The sequence below is a fragment of the Ovis canadensis genome, chromosome 13, assembly GCF_042477335.2.
Source record: "Ovis canadensis isolate MfBH-ARS-UI-01 breed Bighorn chromosome 13, ARS-UI_OviCan_v2, whole genome shotgun sequence".
Lineage (NCBI taxonomy): Eukaryota > Metazoa > Chordata > Mammalia > Artiodactyla > Bovidae > Ovis > Ovis canadensis.
This window is the reverse complement of record NC_091257.1, coordinates 21,768,969-21,783,814: the sequence shown is the minus strand read 5'-3', so window position 1 is coordinate 21,783,814 and position 14,846 is coordinate 21,768,969. Positions and strand designations below refer to the sequence as shown.

General features: G+C 42.9%; 1 protein-coding gene across 1 annotated transcript in view; it reads right to left on the bottom strand.

Moving 5' to 3' along the window:
- Positions 1-13,401, bottom strand: part of SPTLC3 (serine palmitoyltransferase long chain base subunit 3) — a 143,058-nt gene extending 129,657 nt beyond the window's left edge. Inside the window, exon 1 of the mRNA XM_069547112.1 lies at positions 12,807-13,401. Coding sequence (XP_069403213.1) covers positions 12,807-12,917 — 111 coding nt within the window. The 5' untranslated portion in view covers positions 12,918-13,401. The remainder of the gene's footprint in view (positions 1-12,806) is intronic.
- Positions 13,402-14,846: the final 1,445 nt, after the last annotated feature.

Here is a 14,846-nt window from a genome sequence, read left to right as displayed (position 1 = left end):
GTGACCTAGCGGTTTCTTTCGGACTATCAGAGTAGATGACTGGGAAACAGGCCGTGTTGCAAAACATAAGAATCCTTACCACATCATCAATGTCATTGCTTTGGGGAAGTTCAGCAAAGGAACCAAGAAGTGAATTGACTTGCATTCCCATGCTGGGTCTGGAAGCAAGCCTTCATGATGGCACACACTTAAAAATGAAATTGAGGATTCACGAAGGCTCAGAAGAAGGTAATTCTGAGGAACGCACATGCTATCTGCCATAAACATGTAAAGACAAAGGTCAATGATTTTTAAAGAAAGATTTATAGGAAGTTGTGCTATCTGATGTGCCATGTAAAATCACTTTGCTGCCTGGCTATGAAAATCTAAGATAGAAATTAACATTATTCAAGACTTTTACAAAAAAAATTACTACAACTGACCCCCCAAAGCTGCTCTTCTAAGTGTAATGACCAAAATAGCACTTCATCTCTTGCTATGAATATATCTACTGAAGACTAGAAGCACTGATTTTTTGTACCTTCCTACCTGTTCTTGTAAGGAATAGTTGATGGAGTTGATGTGCAGAGTATGGGCCTATTATGTGTCCAGTCCTTTGAGACATCCCTGAACTTGGAGGGAAATGTCTAAGATTCTTAGACACTTGAAAAATGTCTGAGATTCTTGTCCAACTCTTTCCCCTTCATCCATGTGTCTTTGGTCTCATTATTTTTCTGAGCCCAGTTTTTTCCATCCATGAAATGGGTTAATAGACTTCAAAACTTCACAGCATAGTTGTGAGAGTCCAACAAGATCTTGGATATAAGGATCATTACAGCTGATGCTGAAAGTTAAAAGGGGTCAAGCAAGCACTGGTTAAATTTCAAGAAATCATTTTGATTCTTTGCATGTGCTATCATATTTATTTCTTACAAGGAATCCATTGGGCAGACACTATTATTATCCTCATCTTCCAGATGAGGAAACTGAGGCACAGAGATTAAATCACTTTCCCAAGGTCACAAAATGATGATGTGAAGCTGAAATTCAAGCCCAAGCAGTGCAAAGGGGAGGCCCTACTCCCAATCTCTATATGATGGTTCATTTTAAGAGAAGAGTAGGGCTGTGAGATGTGGCAACAGTTTATGTGATATGGCATGGGTACATCTAAGTTACTTCAGTCATGCCCGGCTCTTTGTGACTCCATGGACCATAGCCCACCAGGCTCCTCTGTCCATGGAATTCTCCAGGCAAGAGTACTGGAGTGGGTTGTCATGTCCTCCTCCAGGGGAATCTTCCCAACCCAGGGATCAAACCTGTGGCTCTCATGTTTCCTGCATTGGCAGGCAGATTCTTTACTACTAGTGCTGACTGGGAAGCCCTTATGTGATATTAGGGGTCATAATAGCCTCCTATTACTTGCCTTCCATGTGGGTGATTATCTCACTTCCTTGAATCTTGGATCCTTAATGTGAAATTTGAAAGTGATAGGTGAGAATTAACAATATTTCAAAAAGCATAAACATTTGGTGGGATCTTGTGTGTGGCAGCAATCATTAACTCTCAATAAATATTGGTTTCTCTGACATATTTTTTTCTAAGATACACAAAGAAGGAGGCTCCCTCCATGTGTCTTTTATTTGAGGAAATAGGAAAAAAGAGGTCTTTACATCTTACATGAGACAAATGCAATTTTGCAGCATCAATTTTGAAGTCAAAGCTAAAGAATTTGCAATAGCAGGTACCACTATGAATCATCAAATACCTTAGTCCCAGGCTGATTACTTTCACAGGTGGGAGGTTTCCAATAAAGTGGACCTTTCCAGAAAGGTCCTTGGTCGAGGTATCAAGAGACTAGAATGATGAGGGCGTCTCACACTGGTGTGACCTCTGAGATAGCTACTTAGCTTTGTTGAACCTCATTCCTCCATATGTAAGAAAGACAGGGCATGGAATGGAATTGTAAGAATTTCTATACTAAGTTCCTTTCCTGTTAGCTGGATTATACTAAAGAAAAAAAAAAAGAGAGAGAGAGAAAATGGCTCTTGATCCCTGCAGAATTACAGATGTACAGCAGGGGAGTTCCTCAAGAGGGAGAGTCTCTGCTGAGTCCTTATTTCATCTCTGCTGTGCTGGGCTAAGTCGCTTCAATCGTGTTTGACTCCTTGCGACCCTACAGACTGTAGCCCTCCAGGCTTCTCTGTCCATGGGATTTCCCAGCAAGGATACTGGATGGGCTTGCCATGCCCTCCTCCAGGGGATCTTCCTGACCCAGCGATCAAACCTGCTGCATTAGCAAGCGTGTTCTTCACCACTAGTGCCTCCTGGGAAGCCCATCTTCCATCTCACTAGATGTGAATTTACACACCACTCAGTATTTTTGTCCAGAGGTTAAATCTTGCTACAGTCAAAACTACATTATGAAACTCTTTCCAACAAGAGAAATCAAAAGGCGATATAAGCCAAAATTCAATGTAAATTTTGCCTCAAAAGGAAAAAAAAGAGCTAGGGACAAATATTGAAGTTCGGCTAATACTTAGGGGTGGGATGAACTGATTTTACAATTTTCTTTGAAATGCACCAAACATATGGATTGATGGCTGAGTAGAGGGAAGTGCAGACAGAAAAAAGTGTGGTGAAACAAATACAATAAAATGTTCATTGCAGATTCTATGTGGCAGGTATATGAGTATTCACTGCAGAACTCTTTTAATTTTCTGTAAGTTTGAAATTATCCACAAAAAAAAGTTTAAAGAAAAGTCTTTTCTATTTTTTTTCTAATGATTAAAAACACAGACCTTGGGGCCAGCCTCCACTAATAGGAGGTTTAATCTTGGGCAAATTTACTGAACTTTTCTATAATATAAAAATGCTTTGCATAATTAAGTTCATAAGCTTCTGAGAATCAAATAAGCTTGTATTTAGAAAATTCCTAGCATAGTGTGATGCAAAATTTGTTAAATTAAACATTAAAAATAATCTCATGTACAGGGTCATGAATGGGAAAGCAGGTTATTCTGGTTTTTCTTGGATATGCGATCCTGAGAATGCAGAATTTTTATTAAAACCAGATAATAGGTCTCTATACCCTGAGGTATTAGTCATTTTCCCTCTAATGCAGGCATATTTCATCTTCTATTAAGAGGTAGTAAAATCATCAGGATAAGTTAATACTATTTATTTCTTTTTAAATTTCCTTTAAAAAGTTCTGCTTGCTGAAAGCACGTTCTCTAACCCCAGGCTTAGAGTATACCTAATATTTGGATATCGACATAAAAGTATGTAGTGACCTGGTCACACAAAATAATCTAACGATCTACTGATTTTTAAAAAGAGGGAAGTAAACAGTAGTTATGTTCTCCAACAAAGGATAGGAAACCTTTCACTACTAATTAATTACTAATAATTAAATTAGTAATTAATTAATAAGAGGTTAGACACTTCAAAACCTACAAAGTAGACTATGTATTATATGCTGCTGCTGCTACTGCTGCTGCTAAGTCGCTTTAGTCGTGTCCAACTCTGTGCGACCCCATGCGACCCCAGAGATGGCAGCCCACCAGGTTCCCCCATCCCTGGGATTCTCCAGGCAAGAACACTGGAGTGTGTGCCATTTCCTTCTCCAATGCATGAAAGTGAAAAGTGAAAGTGAAGTCGCTCAGTCGTGTCCGACTCCTAGCGATCCCATGGACTGCAGCCCACCAGGCTCCTCCGTCCATGGGATTTTCCAGGCAAGGGGCCTTTTCCGTCTTTTAAAGAACCAGAACCAGCAAAGGAAATAAAACAAGCTGAAATCAGGTCTTTAATCACTGGGCAACCATTATTGAGCACCTACTGTGTACTGGCTCTGGTGAGGTTCCGGGGATTCAGCAGTAAGATGGAAATCTCAGCCAGAGCCTAGCTCCCATTCTAGAACCAGAGGCAGACAAATACAGAGGAAATAAATCTATGTGTGTACGTGCAGATGGTGTTAAGTACTAAAGAAAACAAGCAGTTAAGGGAGGCAGGAAGCAAGGAGGTTTGCAATTTTGATAGGATTGTAAGTAGCATTTGACTTCAAAGGAGGGAGGTATAGTCATGTGGATTTCTGGCTAAGTACAAATGGGAGAGGATGTGGGGATATCCCCGGGTGGGCAGGTCCTGGGTTCCTGGCTCAAGTGTGACTGGAACACCCCAAGTACCCAGAAAGGGGCAGGAGCTGAGTCATGCATGGATCAGAGTGCCCGTGGTGCCTGTGGTCATTGTAAGGATCTCAGCTTTTACTCTGAGTGAAATGGGGTCCATGGGGAGGATTTGGGCAGAAAAGTGAGCTCTTGATGTCATTTCAACAGGATCATTCTGCTGCTATATTGAGAGCAGCCTTGCTGCTGGTAGTGGACGGGGAGCAAGGGTAGAAGCAGGGTATGAAATTTAAAAGATGTCTATAAGCTTTTTAATCATCTTTCCATTGAGAAGTAGGTTTTTTTTTTTTAATTTGTTTGCTTTTGCTTTCAAGAAAGACTTCAGTTACAGATCTAATACATTTTTACCCAGAGAAAGACAAAAAATGCAATTGCCATATGACATCACAGAGCATTCTGCTTTGTTCTGTCTTCATTTATAATACCAATGAAAAAAAATACAATGCAATTGAAAAAAATCTCTACACTTACAAGTGTCTTGCATAATAAAGACAGTCTGCCTCAATCAAAGTAACATCATAACAAATACAATAACATCATCATCAACTTGCTTTCCAAGCATATTCTTAAATTTACTCCTTTGCTTTTGGTAAAAATCTAAGTAGGCATTATATGCCTGTTTATTCTCAAAGACTGCGCTTGAACCTGGTGGGCTTGTGACTGCTTCAACAGGCACTCGTGAAGCTGACCTCTGAGGCTAGGGTACAGAAGGCTGTGAGAGTTCTGCTTCACTTACGAGAAAACTCTTGGAGCCCTCTGGGCTGGTGGGGACATATGGGCGATGCAGCCCACAGTCTTGGCTTGCCCTGTTTCTCAGCTGTCTCAGACTGCATGGGACATGGGAGTGAGGACTCCATCTTGTAGGCGAATCCTCCAGGCTCAGCTGTTCTAGGTCCCCCAATCGAAGTCCTAGGTAGCAGAGTTCATGATCATAATGAAATGGTTGTTGTTTAGTGTCGCTCTGGTTGGTATGGGTTGTTATTCAGTAGTGGATAACCAGAGAATGGGGAAAAAGGATGAGGCTTCCAAAACAATCAAGGTGAGAGATTGCAGGGGCTGAGACCAGAGAGGTTGCTGTGGGGAGGTGAGGAGTGGTCAGATTCTGGATATTCTGTGAAGAGAGGATCATGGATTTGCTGACTCATTCAATGTAAAATGAAAAAGTCACGAATGGTTTCATGTTTTTGGTTTGAGCCGCTGGAAGACTAGAGTTGTCATTTTCTGCAATGGGAAAGACTCTAAAGAAAGCGTGTTTGGGATAGAAGGAGTATCAGGGGCTCACTTCTGGGCATGTTAAGTTGGAGATGCCTTTGATTCTCCAAGTGAAATATCAAGTAAGCCATTGGAAATGGCATATGTACGCATAATACGTAAACATGGATAGTGATGTTTGTACAGTGATGGGGCAAGGTTCAATAAGGAGATATTTACAGTTAGGAAAGAGAAGGGGCACAAGGACTGAGCCTTGGGTCACTCCACTGTTTAAAGGTCAAGGAGATGAGTAAAGCCAGGAATAGACACTGCGAAGGAAAAGCTGGCGATATAAGAGGGTCACAACCTGGAAGCCAAGAGAGCAAAGTGCTTCAAGGAGGAGGAATGATTATTTGTGTCAAGTGCTGCTGACAGACCAAGTAAAATAAAGCCACGTCTGGATAAGGGAATTCAAGGCATAAGACTATCATTTACTGAGCATCTGTTACATGCCAGGCATTGTATTGAACATTCTTAAAATAGCAGTAGAAGAGTAAGAGATAGCTGCAGGCTAACTTCCACAGATAAAAGCTACCATTTATTGTCGACTACGCATGTGAGCTAGGGGGCTTCCCTAGTGGCTTAGATGGTAAAGCATATGTCTGCAATGCAGGAGACCTGGGTTTGATCCCTGGGTTGGGAAGTTCCCCTGGAGAAGGAAATGGCAGCCCACGCCAGTATTCTTGCCTGGAAAATCCCATGGACCGTGGAGCCTGGTAGGTTACCATCCATGAGGTTCCAAAGAGTCAGACATGACTGAGCGACTTCACTTCACACATGTGAGAGTTACTGAGAGCCTTGCATGCACTATCTCATCAAATCTTCAGCATTGCCTTATGAGATATGGATCAGAGACATGAAGCTACCTTTCCGATGAGGCACGGCTAGTAAGGGGCAAACTAGGACTCAAACCCAATTCTAGCTGAGGTCAAAGCTCGTTTTCCTGCTATCATTCTTCCTTAAGTGGTTCCCTGGGAAATCCTGAGGGGTGCTGGGTTGTGAAAAGCCACCAGAAAAGAAATATCTCCCTGGAAAGTTCATTTTTACTCAAGGTTGTAAGGCAGGATATACACATAGTTTTATAGTACAAGAAATATTCAGTTCAGTTCAGTTCAGTCGCTTAGTCGTGTCCAACTCTTTGCGACCCCCAGGGAGGCACGCCAGGACTCCCTGTCCATCACCAACTTCCGGAGTTCACCCAAACTCATGTCCATCGAGTTGGTGATGCCATCCAGCCATCTCATCCTCTGTCGTCCCCTTCTCCTCCTGCCCTCAATCCCTCCCAGCATCAGAGTCTTCCAATCAGTCAACTCTTTGCATGAGGTGGCCAAAGTACTGGAGTTTCAGCTTTAGCATCATTCCTTCCAAAGAACACCCAGGACTGATCTCCTTCAGAATGGACTGGTTGGATCTCCTTGCAGTCCAAGGGACTATCAAGGGCCTTCTCCAACACCACAATTCAAAAGCATCAATCCTTCGGCGCTCAGCTTTCTTCACAGTCCAACTGTCACATCCATACATGACCACAGGAAAAACCATAGCCTTGACTAGACGGACTATTAGGAAAATAGTATTAAAAAGTGGGGTACACAATTTTAATATAAAGTTTTTTAATAGATTAATAACAAGTGGTCTTGTTGAATCACTTTGGCTTCATACTTGTGTGTGTGTGTGTGTTTCTCCTTGGTAAATCAATTTATGAATCCCTTTACCCTGTCTTCTCTGGAAAGATGGGTTTGTTGGTTTTTCTGATCGGGGTGTGAGAGTTAAGGTTCTTAACCTGGGAACCCGAGAAAGTCTAGGAACACATGAGCCTTCTACATGGAAAATTCTGCAATACAGAAAATATACCAAAGGATCCTTGACTTCCCAAAGGATAAGCTCTACATGGCAGGGGAAGAACACAGTCAGGTATAACTTGTAGTTGACGGGATAATCATATTTACACATAGCCATTTTCCTGGGCAACTTTTGAAGACCCAGTTATATCATAGCTAGAGAATAATAATGGTCACCAAGATATATGAGTGCACTGTCTAACAAAAAGTTTGTATTCCACTTCCTATGAAGTTTGAGAGAGGAAGATTGAGCAGTAAAATGGTGTCAGTTCTGTGACTTCTTGACACCTAATATTCGAAATCAGGGTCAGCCTGGGAAACCCACTATACATGGTGGAGTCAGAGTTGTTCCTCAGACTTGCACACTCCAGGAATATGTGTTAATATAACAAGTAAAGAAAATTAAGAAGATACATCTATTGCTTTTAAAAATATATAAAATAAGTCTAAATAAGAAGACCCAGGTTCCCTGAATGACTCTATTTCAGTTCAGTTCAGTCACTCAGTCGTATCTGACTCTGCGACCCCATGAATTGCAGCACGCCAGGCCTCCCTGTCCATCACCATCTCCCGGAATTCACTCAGACTCACGTCCATCAAGTCAGTGATGCCATCCAGCCTTCTCATCTTCTGTTGCCCCTTCTCCTCCTGCCCCCAATCCCTCCCAGCATCAGAGTCTTTTCCAATGAGTCAACTCTTCGCATGAGGTGGCCAAAGTACTGGAGTTTCAGCTTTAGCATCATTCCTTCCAAAGAAATCCCAGGGCTGATCTCCTTCAGAATGGACTGGTTGCATCTCCCTGCAGTCCAAGGGACTCTTAAGAGTCTTCTCCAACACCACAGTTCAAAAGCATCAATTCTTCGGCACTCAGCCTTCTTCACAGTCCAACTCTCACATCCATACATGACTATTGGAAAAACCATCGCCTTGACTAGATGGACCTTAGGCGGCAAAGTAATGTCTCTGCTTTTGAATATGCTATCTAGGTTGGTCATAACTTTTCTTCCAAGGAGTAAGCGTCTTTTAATTTCATGGCTGCAGTCACCATCTGCAGTTATTCTGGAGCCCCCCAAAATAAATTCTGACACTGTTTCCACTATTTCCCCATCTATTTCCCATGAAGTGATGTGATTTCTGCTTTATTGACTATGCCAAAGCCTTTGACTGTGTGGATCACAATAAACTGTGGAAAATTCTGAAAGAGATGGGAATACCAGACCATCTGACCTGCCTCTTGAGAAATCTGTATACAGGTCAGGAAGCAATAGTCAGAATTGGACATGGAACAACAGACTGGTTTCAAATAGGAAAAGGAGTACATCAAGGCTATATATTGCACCCTGCTTATTCAACTTCTATGCAGAGTACATCATGAGAAATGCTGGGTTGAAAGAAGCACAAGCTGGAATCAAGATTGCCGGGAGAAATATCAATAACCTCTCTCTATTTAGGACCTCTTATTTTTCTCATCCTGTAGCTCAGAGGGACTTCCCTGGTGGCTCAGTGGTAAAGAGTCTGCCTGCAATGCTGGAGATGTGGGAGATGCAGGTTCAATCCCTGGGTCTGAAAGATCCCGTGGAGAAGAAAATGCAACCCACTCTATTATTCTTGCTCTGAAAATCCCATGGATGCAGGAGTCTGGTGGGCTATAGTCCGTGGGGTCACAGAGAGTTGGACAGAACTTAGTGACTAAACAATAGTTCAGAGATTACAGGCTTGTGCCTGGTAGCAATGTCTCCTTGAAATCTACACTATTGGCTTTTTGAAGGATTAAATGACAATACTTAAAAATTAGGATATGCTCTTCCCCTCCTCCCCCATCTGGATTTCCAGCTTCTTTTGAAAATCATAAAATCTGTCAACACAACACTGTCCTGAGCTCTTGTTGTTGTTGTTACCTGAGTTGCTTCACTCTACTTGGGTAAACCCGTGCTTTGTTACTGTTGTTTAGTTGCTAAGTCATGATGGACTCTTTGCAACCCCATGGACTGTAACCTGTCAGGCTCCTCTGCACATGGGATTTTCCAAGCAAGAATGCTGGAGTGGGTTGCTCTTTCCTTCTCCAGGGGATCTTGCCAATCCAGATATTGATCCTGTGTCTCCTGCTTGGCAGGCAGGCTCTTTACCGCTGAGCCACCTGGGAAGCCTTATCCCATGCTTGACCACTTTCTATTTCCACCCCAGGCCTTGCCAGCCTGCTGGGTATTTGTCATCTCAACCTCTGCTGTAATCAAACGATCTTCAATGTGTAAAGCTTTTGAGTGAAGCATTATTTAGAGAGAATTGTGATGGATGCAGTAGATTATGGAGAACAGTTTTGAATACTTCTCTGAGCCCTGCTCATAGTGTTTGTTTGTTTCCAAATGTTTAATTTGTGAATGAATGGCCCTATGACTTTCTAACAATAATATGGTGGTGACAACTTCTCACATGAATTTATGGGTTGGCATACTTCAGAATTTCAGTAAAACGTTAGTTCAGGCCAACTAAGAGAGATGACAGTACTTAGTAGGAAGATTAAAACAAGTGTATTTCAAAATAAATGTAGTGGATTCCTTGAAAATAATTAGGTTAACGTCAATCTACTTCTACTTGTGTTTCTAAAGAGAATCATTTTCTAGGAAACTTTAACCAATAGATAAAATTAATTTATAATTGGAAGATATTAAATAGAGTTTAAAATATGTATTCTTTCAATCAACAAAACAGCTAAACCTGAACACATGCATCCTTCTTTGCCTGCTATTTCTTAGATAAGGCAGCAAGTTACAGACCTCCTCAGGTTGAATAATTACACTTTGGATTTGACAGCCTTCAAATGATTGTGCTTTTGCACTGATGTCATATGAGTTCATTGTGTTTGGTTTTACCAGCCAGACACTCACCTTAAGTCCTTATGCAAAATACAAGATAAAACAAGATAAAAATATAAAGCTCAGGAAAAGGAATCTTTGCCAAAGATTGATGGCAAAACATGTTTCCTCAAATTGAAGGCTTTGAGAATGGTTGTAATAAGACTGTAGAACGATTTTTCTAGGCATTTTAAAGAAATGGAATATCCATGTGTTTACATGTTTATTGTTGTTTAATAAATCACCACCATCCTTAAAACAAATAGCACTTGTTTGCTCAAGAATCTGTAATCTGAGCAGGGCCAGTGGGGACATGGAGAAGGAAATGCAACCCACTCCGGTATTCTTGCCTGGAGAATCCCACGGACTGAGGAGCCTGCGGGGGGCTACAGCCCATGGGGTCACAAAGAGTCGGACACAACTGAAGCAACTTAGCAGCAGTAGGCACAAGTCATCTCTACTCCATGAAGAACAGTTGGAACAGACAGACTCCAGGGCTGGGGCACTCACTTCTAAGACAGCTGACTCACTCAGTCTACCAGCTGGCGCGGCATCTTGCCTGGGTTACTTGGTTTTTTTCTGCTTGGGCTTCTCCTGAGCTGCTTTGGCTTCCTTCAAACATGGTGGTTGGGTTCCAAGAGTGAGTTTGTTCTGTAAGGACTGGGTTCAAGCTGCAAGGCTTTTGGTCAAGCCTCAGTTTGCTTAAGGTGTCCTCAAAGTGAAATGGGCTAAAGCCAGTGACTGAGGATCATGATGGTAAAGACGGCCACACCCACGGCCACACCCACAGCCACAGAGGGGAAAACAGACTCTTGTCTGCCCTACTGCCCTAAGAACCCAGCAGAGTTTCTTCTTTCTGGAACATACTTTTTAAGCATAATTGAGGCTCTCAGTGGAAGCCAATTTCAACTTAGTAACACCTAAATATATCTGAGCAAATAGGTTCTGGATGTTCCTTCCTTCAGAAAGAGCTGTTGGAAAAGGCAGTGGCTGCCCTAATATTTCCTGCTGCTCTTAGGGAAGTGTCGATAAATTCAAAGTTATTTGCAGTCTTGTAGGAGCACTTAGTAACAAATCTTCTGGACTCTGGCTTTTCTTCTTACTTAGGAGTGGTCGTCACCATCTAGCTAAGTCTCTAGCCTCAAACACTAGAGGGTGGTTACAGAACTAAGATAAAGTAGGGACAGAGAGAAGGAATCCCCTGAAGGCATTTTTGCCCTCAGGGTGGGGATGGCTCAGAAGGTGAGTAGGCCAGGGGCCAGTGTTACAGTCATTTTAGGGGCAAAGAGAGTCTTCAGTGGTAATGATCTGAATCGATGCAGTGATGAAGAACTGGTGGGAATTAGCATGATCCCCCTCATGCAAATAATGAGACTTGAATACTTTTTCTTCACATTATGTTGGGAGGGCCAAATAAGGTCATTTGGGTTTGTCAGGAAGATGAGAAAACCCGAATGAACTTTTTGACTGATTGAATAGTCAGCTGGAGGAGGCCAGACCTGAGGGTTTTAGTGGACACATCAAGGCTAGGGTAAGGCCTTATGTTGAGACAGGAACACATTTTGGAGACTACAGCCTATTCACAAAGGACCCATACTCCAGAGCGATTCCCCCTCTCCACCTCTTTCATCCCACTGGACACAAGAATTTAATTCACTGATTCGTGAGCTGGCCTCCAACCAGCCCCACCTGTCCTGTGATCTTAGAACCATCTGACTTTCCCCCCTTCCCCCCAGTTCTCCCGAGTGGGTTCCTTGCCACTCAGCTTCTCATTTTCCATGAGTAAAGCTGCCAGTTTGCCTATGCTGATCTGCTCTGGAGCAGGTGAGGTCACCCTGCTCCTCCTGCGGCTCAGAGCAGAGGGCTGGGCATCCCGTGAGAAGCTGGAGACTGCCTGCTTGTTTTCACAAGTAGCTTGCAGACCCGGCTTGGCTCCCTCTTTGAATAAGCTGACAACATTTCTGGGGTTCCTCCTCCTCCTCCTCCTCCTCCTCCTCCTCAGCACATTCCCCTCAAACACTCTGCCATAGCAGGAGTGAAAACATTTTTTTAAAGCCTCACATGGGAAAACAATTCAAAGTCTGTTTGGTTCCTGTGTGCAGCATATAACAATAAGCCACACTTTCTGAAGTGTCTTATAAAAAGGAATGCTTATGATGTCAAATTTCAAAGAAAGACTTTGGCCCCAAATCAAGCTGTGAGTTCTGACAAGGCCCCACGGAACACCGAAAAGAAGTCGCCTTTCAAACAGAGAGGCATTCCTCCTCTACCAGGGGAAAATGCCACCAACTCCACATAATCTCAGCAGTGTTTACTTTCACTTCCTTTTTTATTTCTTATGAAGCATGGTGAACGCAGTCTGTTGTGATTTTCTGAGGGACTGAAATTCAGCTCAAGAATTTTAGCCTTTGCAACAGTGCTTCCCAAAACACTTGAGAGAAAACAACTAGTAGGGATGTTTGTATATTAGGAGTTGAAAGCTCTTGGGTCTACATATCTCCTCTCCTGTATAAAGAAGAAATTCCCTCCTTAACCCATATCTAAACTTTTTAGTCGCCAAGCATTTGAAATGAGCCGAAGCAGAGTCCAAACATGGAAAACACTTCCTGCCAAGGACTTTCAATGAGGACAGCTTCAAAGAGCTTTACAGCAAAATATTGAAATGTTCCAATCATTCAGATGAAGGGGGAGAGATCGCCTCTTACCTGGGATTCTTTCACCACCCCGTTCTTCCAGCAGTTTCCCCGGTGACAGTCGGAGGCACTCCGATTATGAAGCGTCCCATTGCAAACTGCACCACCTCCAGGATCAGCCATTTGCGGGAAATCGATGGAAGCCACAGACTCCCTTCCAGAGGCCCTGGGAGAGCTTGAGTTTTGAAGTTGGCGAGGGAATAGGATAAAGCACTTCAGACTGAGCGCTTGGAGGAAAGCTACCAATCAGGCTTTTCCAGAAGAAGAGCAGCAGCCTATCTTTGGGGCAGATCTTTGGAACTAAAAGCAAAGGATTACCTTTACAGTCCTCAAATCAGAATGTGGCCTCCATGGCAACAAAACTGCTCCTGAAACTACAAAGGAGATTGCCAGCTCCTAGCCTGGACTGAGGCAACCGGCAGGCTGCAAAACCTAGTGGCAAATGGTGAGGAGGCTGGCCGGGAGGTGGAGAGTCTTTTAAAGACACACACACACATACCACGGTACAGTCCCCAGGTGTCTCCTACCAAAGACAGTCAGTGTTGAATTGACATTTACCCCCTCCTCGCCCCGCTCCTGCATCTAATTACATTTCTGGTTGTAAACCAAGGTCAAAGTCAACACTTCTTTTTGCTGTAAAAGAATGTTCAGAAGTGGTTGGCAGGGGCTAGAGGGAGGAGAGATAGGAAGTTACTGTTTAATGTCAGAAAAGATGGAAAAAGTTGGGGCATGAATGGTGGTGATGATTGCCATATGAATGTACCCTATGCCACTGAACTATACACTTAAAAGTGGTTAAAATGGTAAATTTGATATCATATATACTTTACCATAATGCAAAAATGGCAAATGAAAACTGTTCAGAACCCACCTCATGTCAAAACCAGTGTCATCAAGAAGTACTAACTGATCCAGAAAGATGTGAGTTCAGTCTCTGGGTCAGGAAGATCCCCTGGAGGAGGGCATGGCAGCCTACCCCAGTAGTCTAGCCTGGAGAATTCCATGAGCAGAGGAGGCTGGCAGGCTACTGTCCATAGTCACAAAGAGTTGGACACGACTGAGTGACTGAACATGCATAACTGCATTACCTTTATTATGTGACCTGGGGAAAGTGGTTTTCTCTCTTTTACCTTAATTTCTCCAGCTATAAAGTTAGATAACGCCTTTTTTGTGGGCTAACCTCTGATGGGGGAGTTTGTTATGAACACAGGTGTTGGAAGCAACATTCTAGCCCTGATAGCTCTGGTTTACTTACCAGTTCTTATTCTCTCAATGCACTAGTCACCAGACAGATCTAAAGGCCTTGTGATGAGACAGATTGTTGGACAGCATTAATCATTTACAGCCTGTTTGAGTCCTCCCAAGCCTGCCCTCATGGTCCTCTTGAATGGAGACTTCTTTAACATCAGGCACTTAGAAAAGAAACGCATTTCTTGGGTCAATGAACACAAACAAGCAAACACAACAAAAAGACAGGAGTAGTCCTGTTGTCAGAGCCTCATGTCCTGGTTCTCAGCTCTTTGGGGCAGGGTTTGTCTCCCCTCCAGGAAGATGTGGCAGACAAAGGAAGTGATCAGAATGCTTCTCCCATCCATGCTTTCGCCTGTGAAGGTATCCTTTCCCATAGAGACCTGGGCCAAATGATGGAACTAATACCAGAGCATGTGAAATAGATCGCCAGTGGGAATTTGATGAATGACTCAGGAAACTCAAACCAGAGCCCCGTGATGACCTGGAGAGGTGGGACGGGGTGGGACATGAAAGGGAAGTTCAAGAGGGATGAGACATGCGTATACTTATGGCTGATGCGTGTTGATGGATGGAAGAAACCCATGCAATATTGTAAAGCAATTAATCCTCCAATCATAAGTAAATATATTTTTAAAAGTACTAAGTGTGCCCTCCCTTTCAGGTCTCAGGATCAGAATTTTTATTGCATTTCTCCCAGCCTCTGTCTTCAAAAAGGACTCCTGTCTTCTATGGTTGCTCCACTAAGATTTGGGAGCTAAATCTGTGTTGGCTTATTTCCTTCTAGATTTATATAAAAGAGAG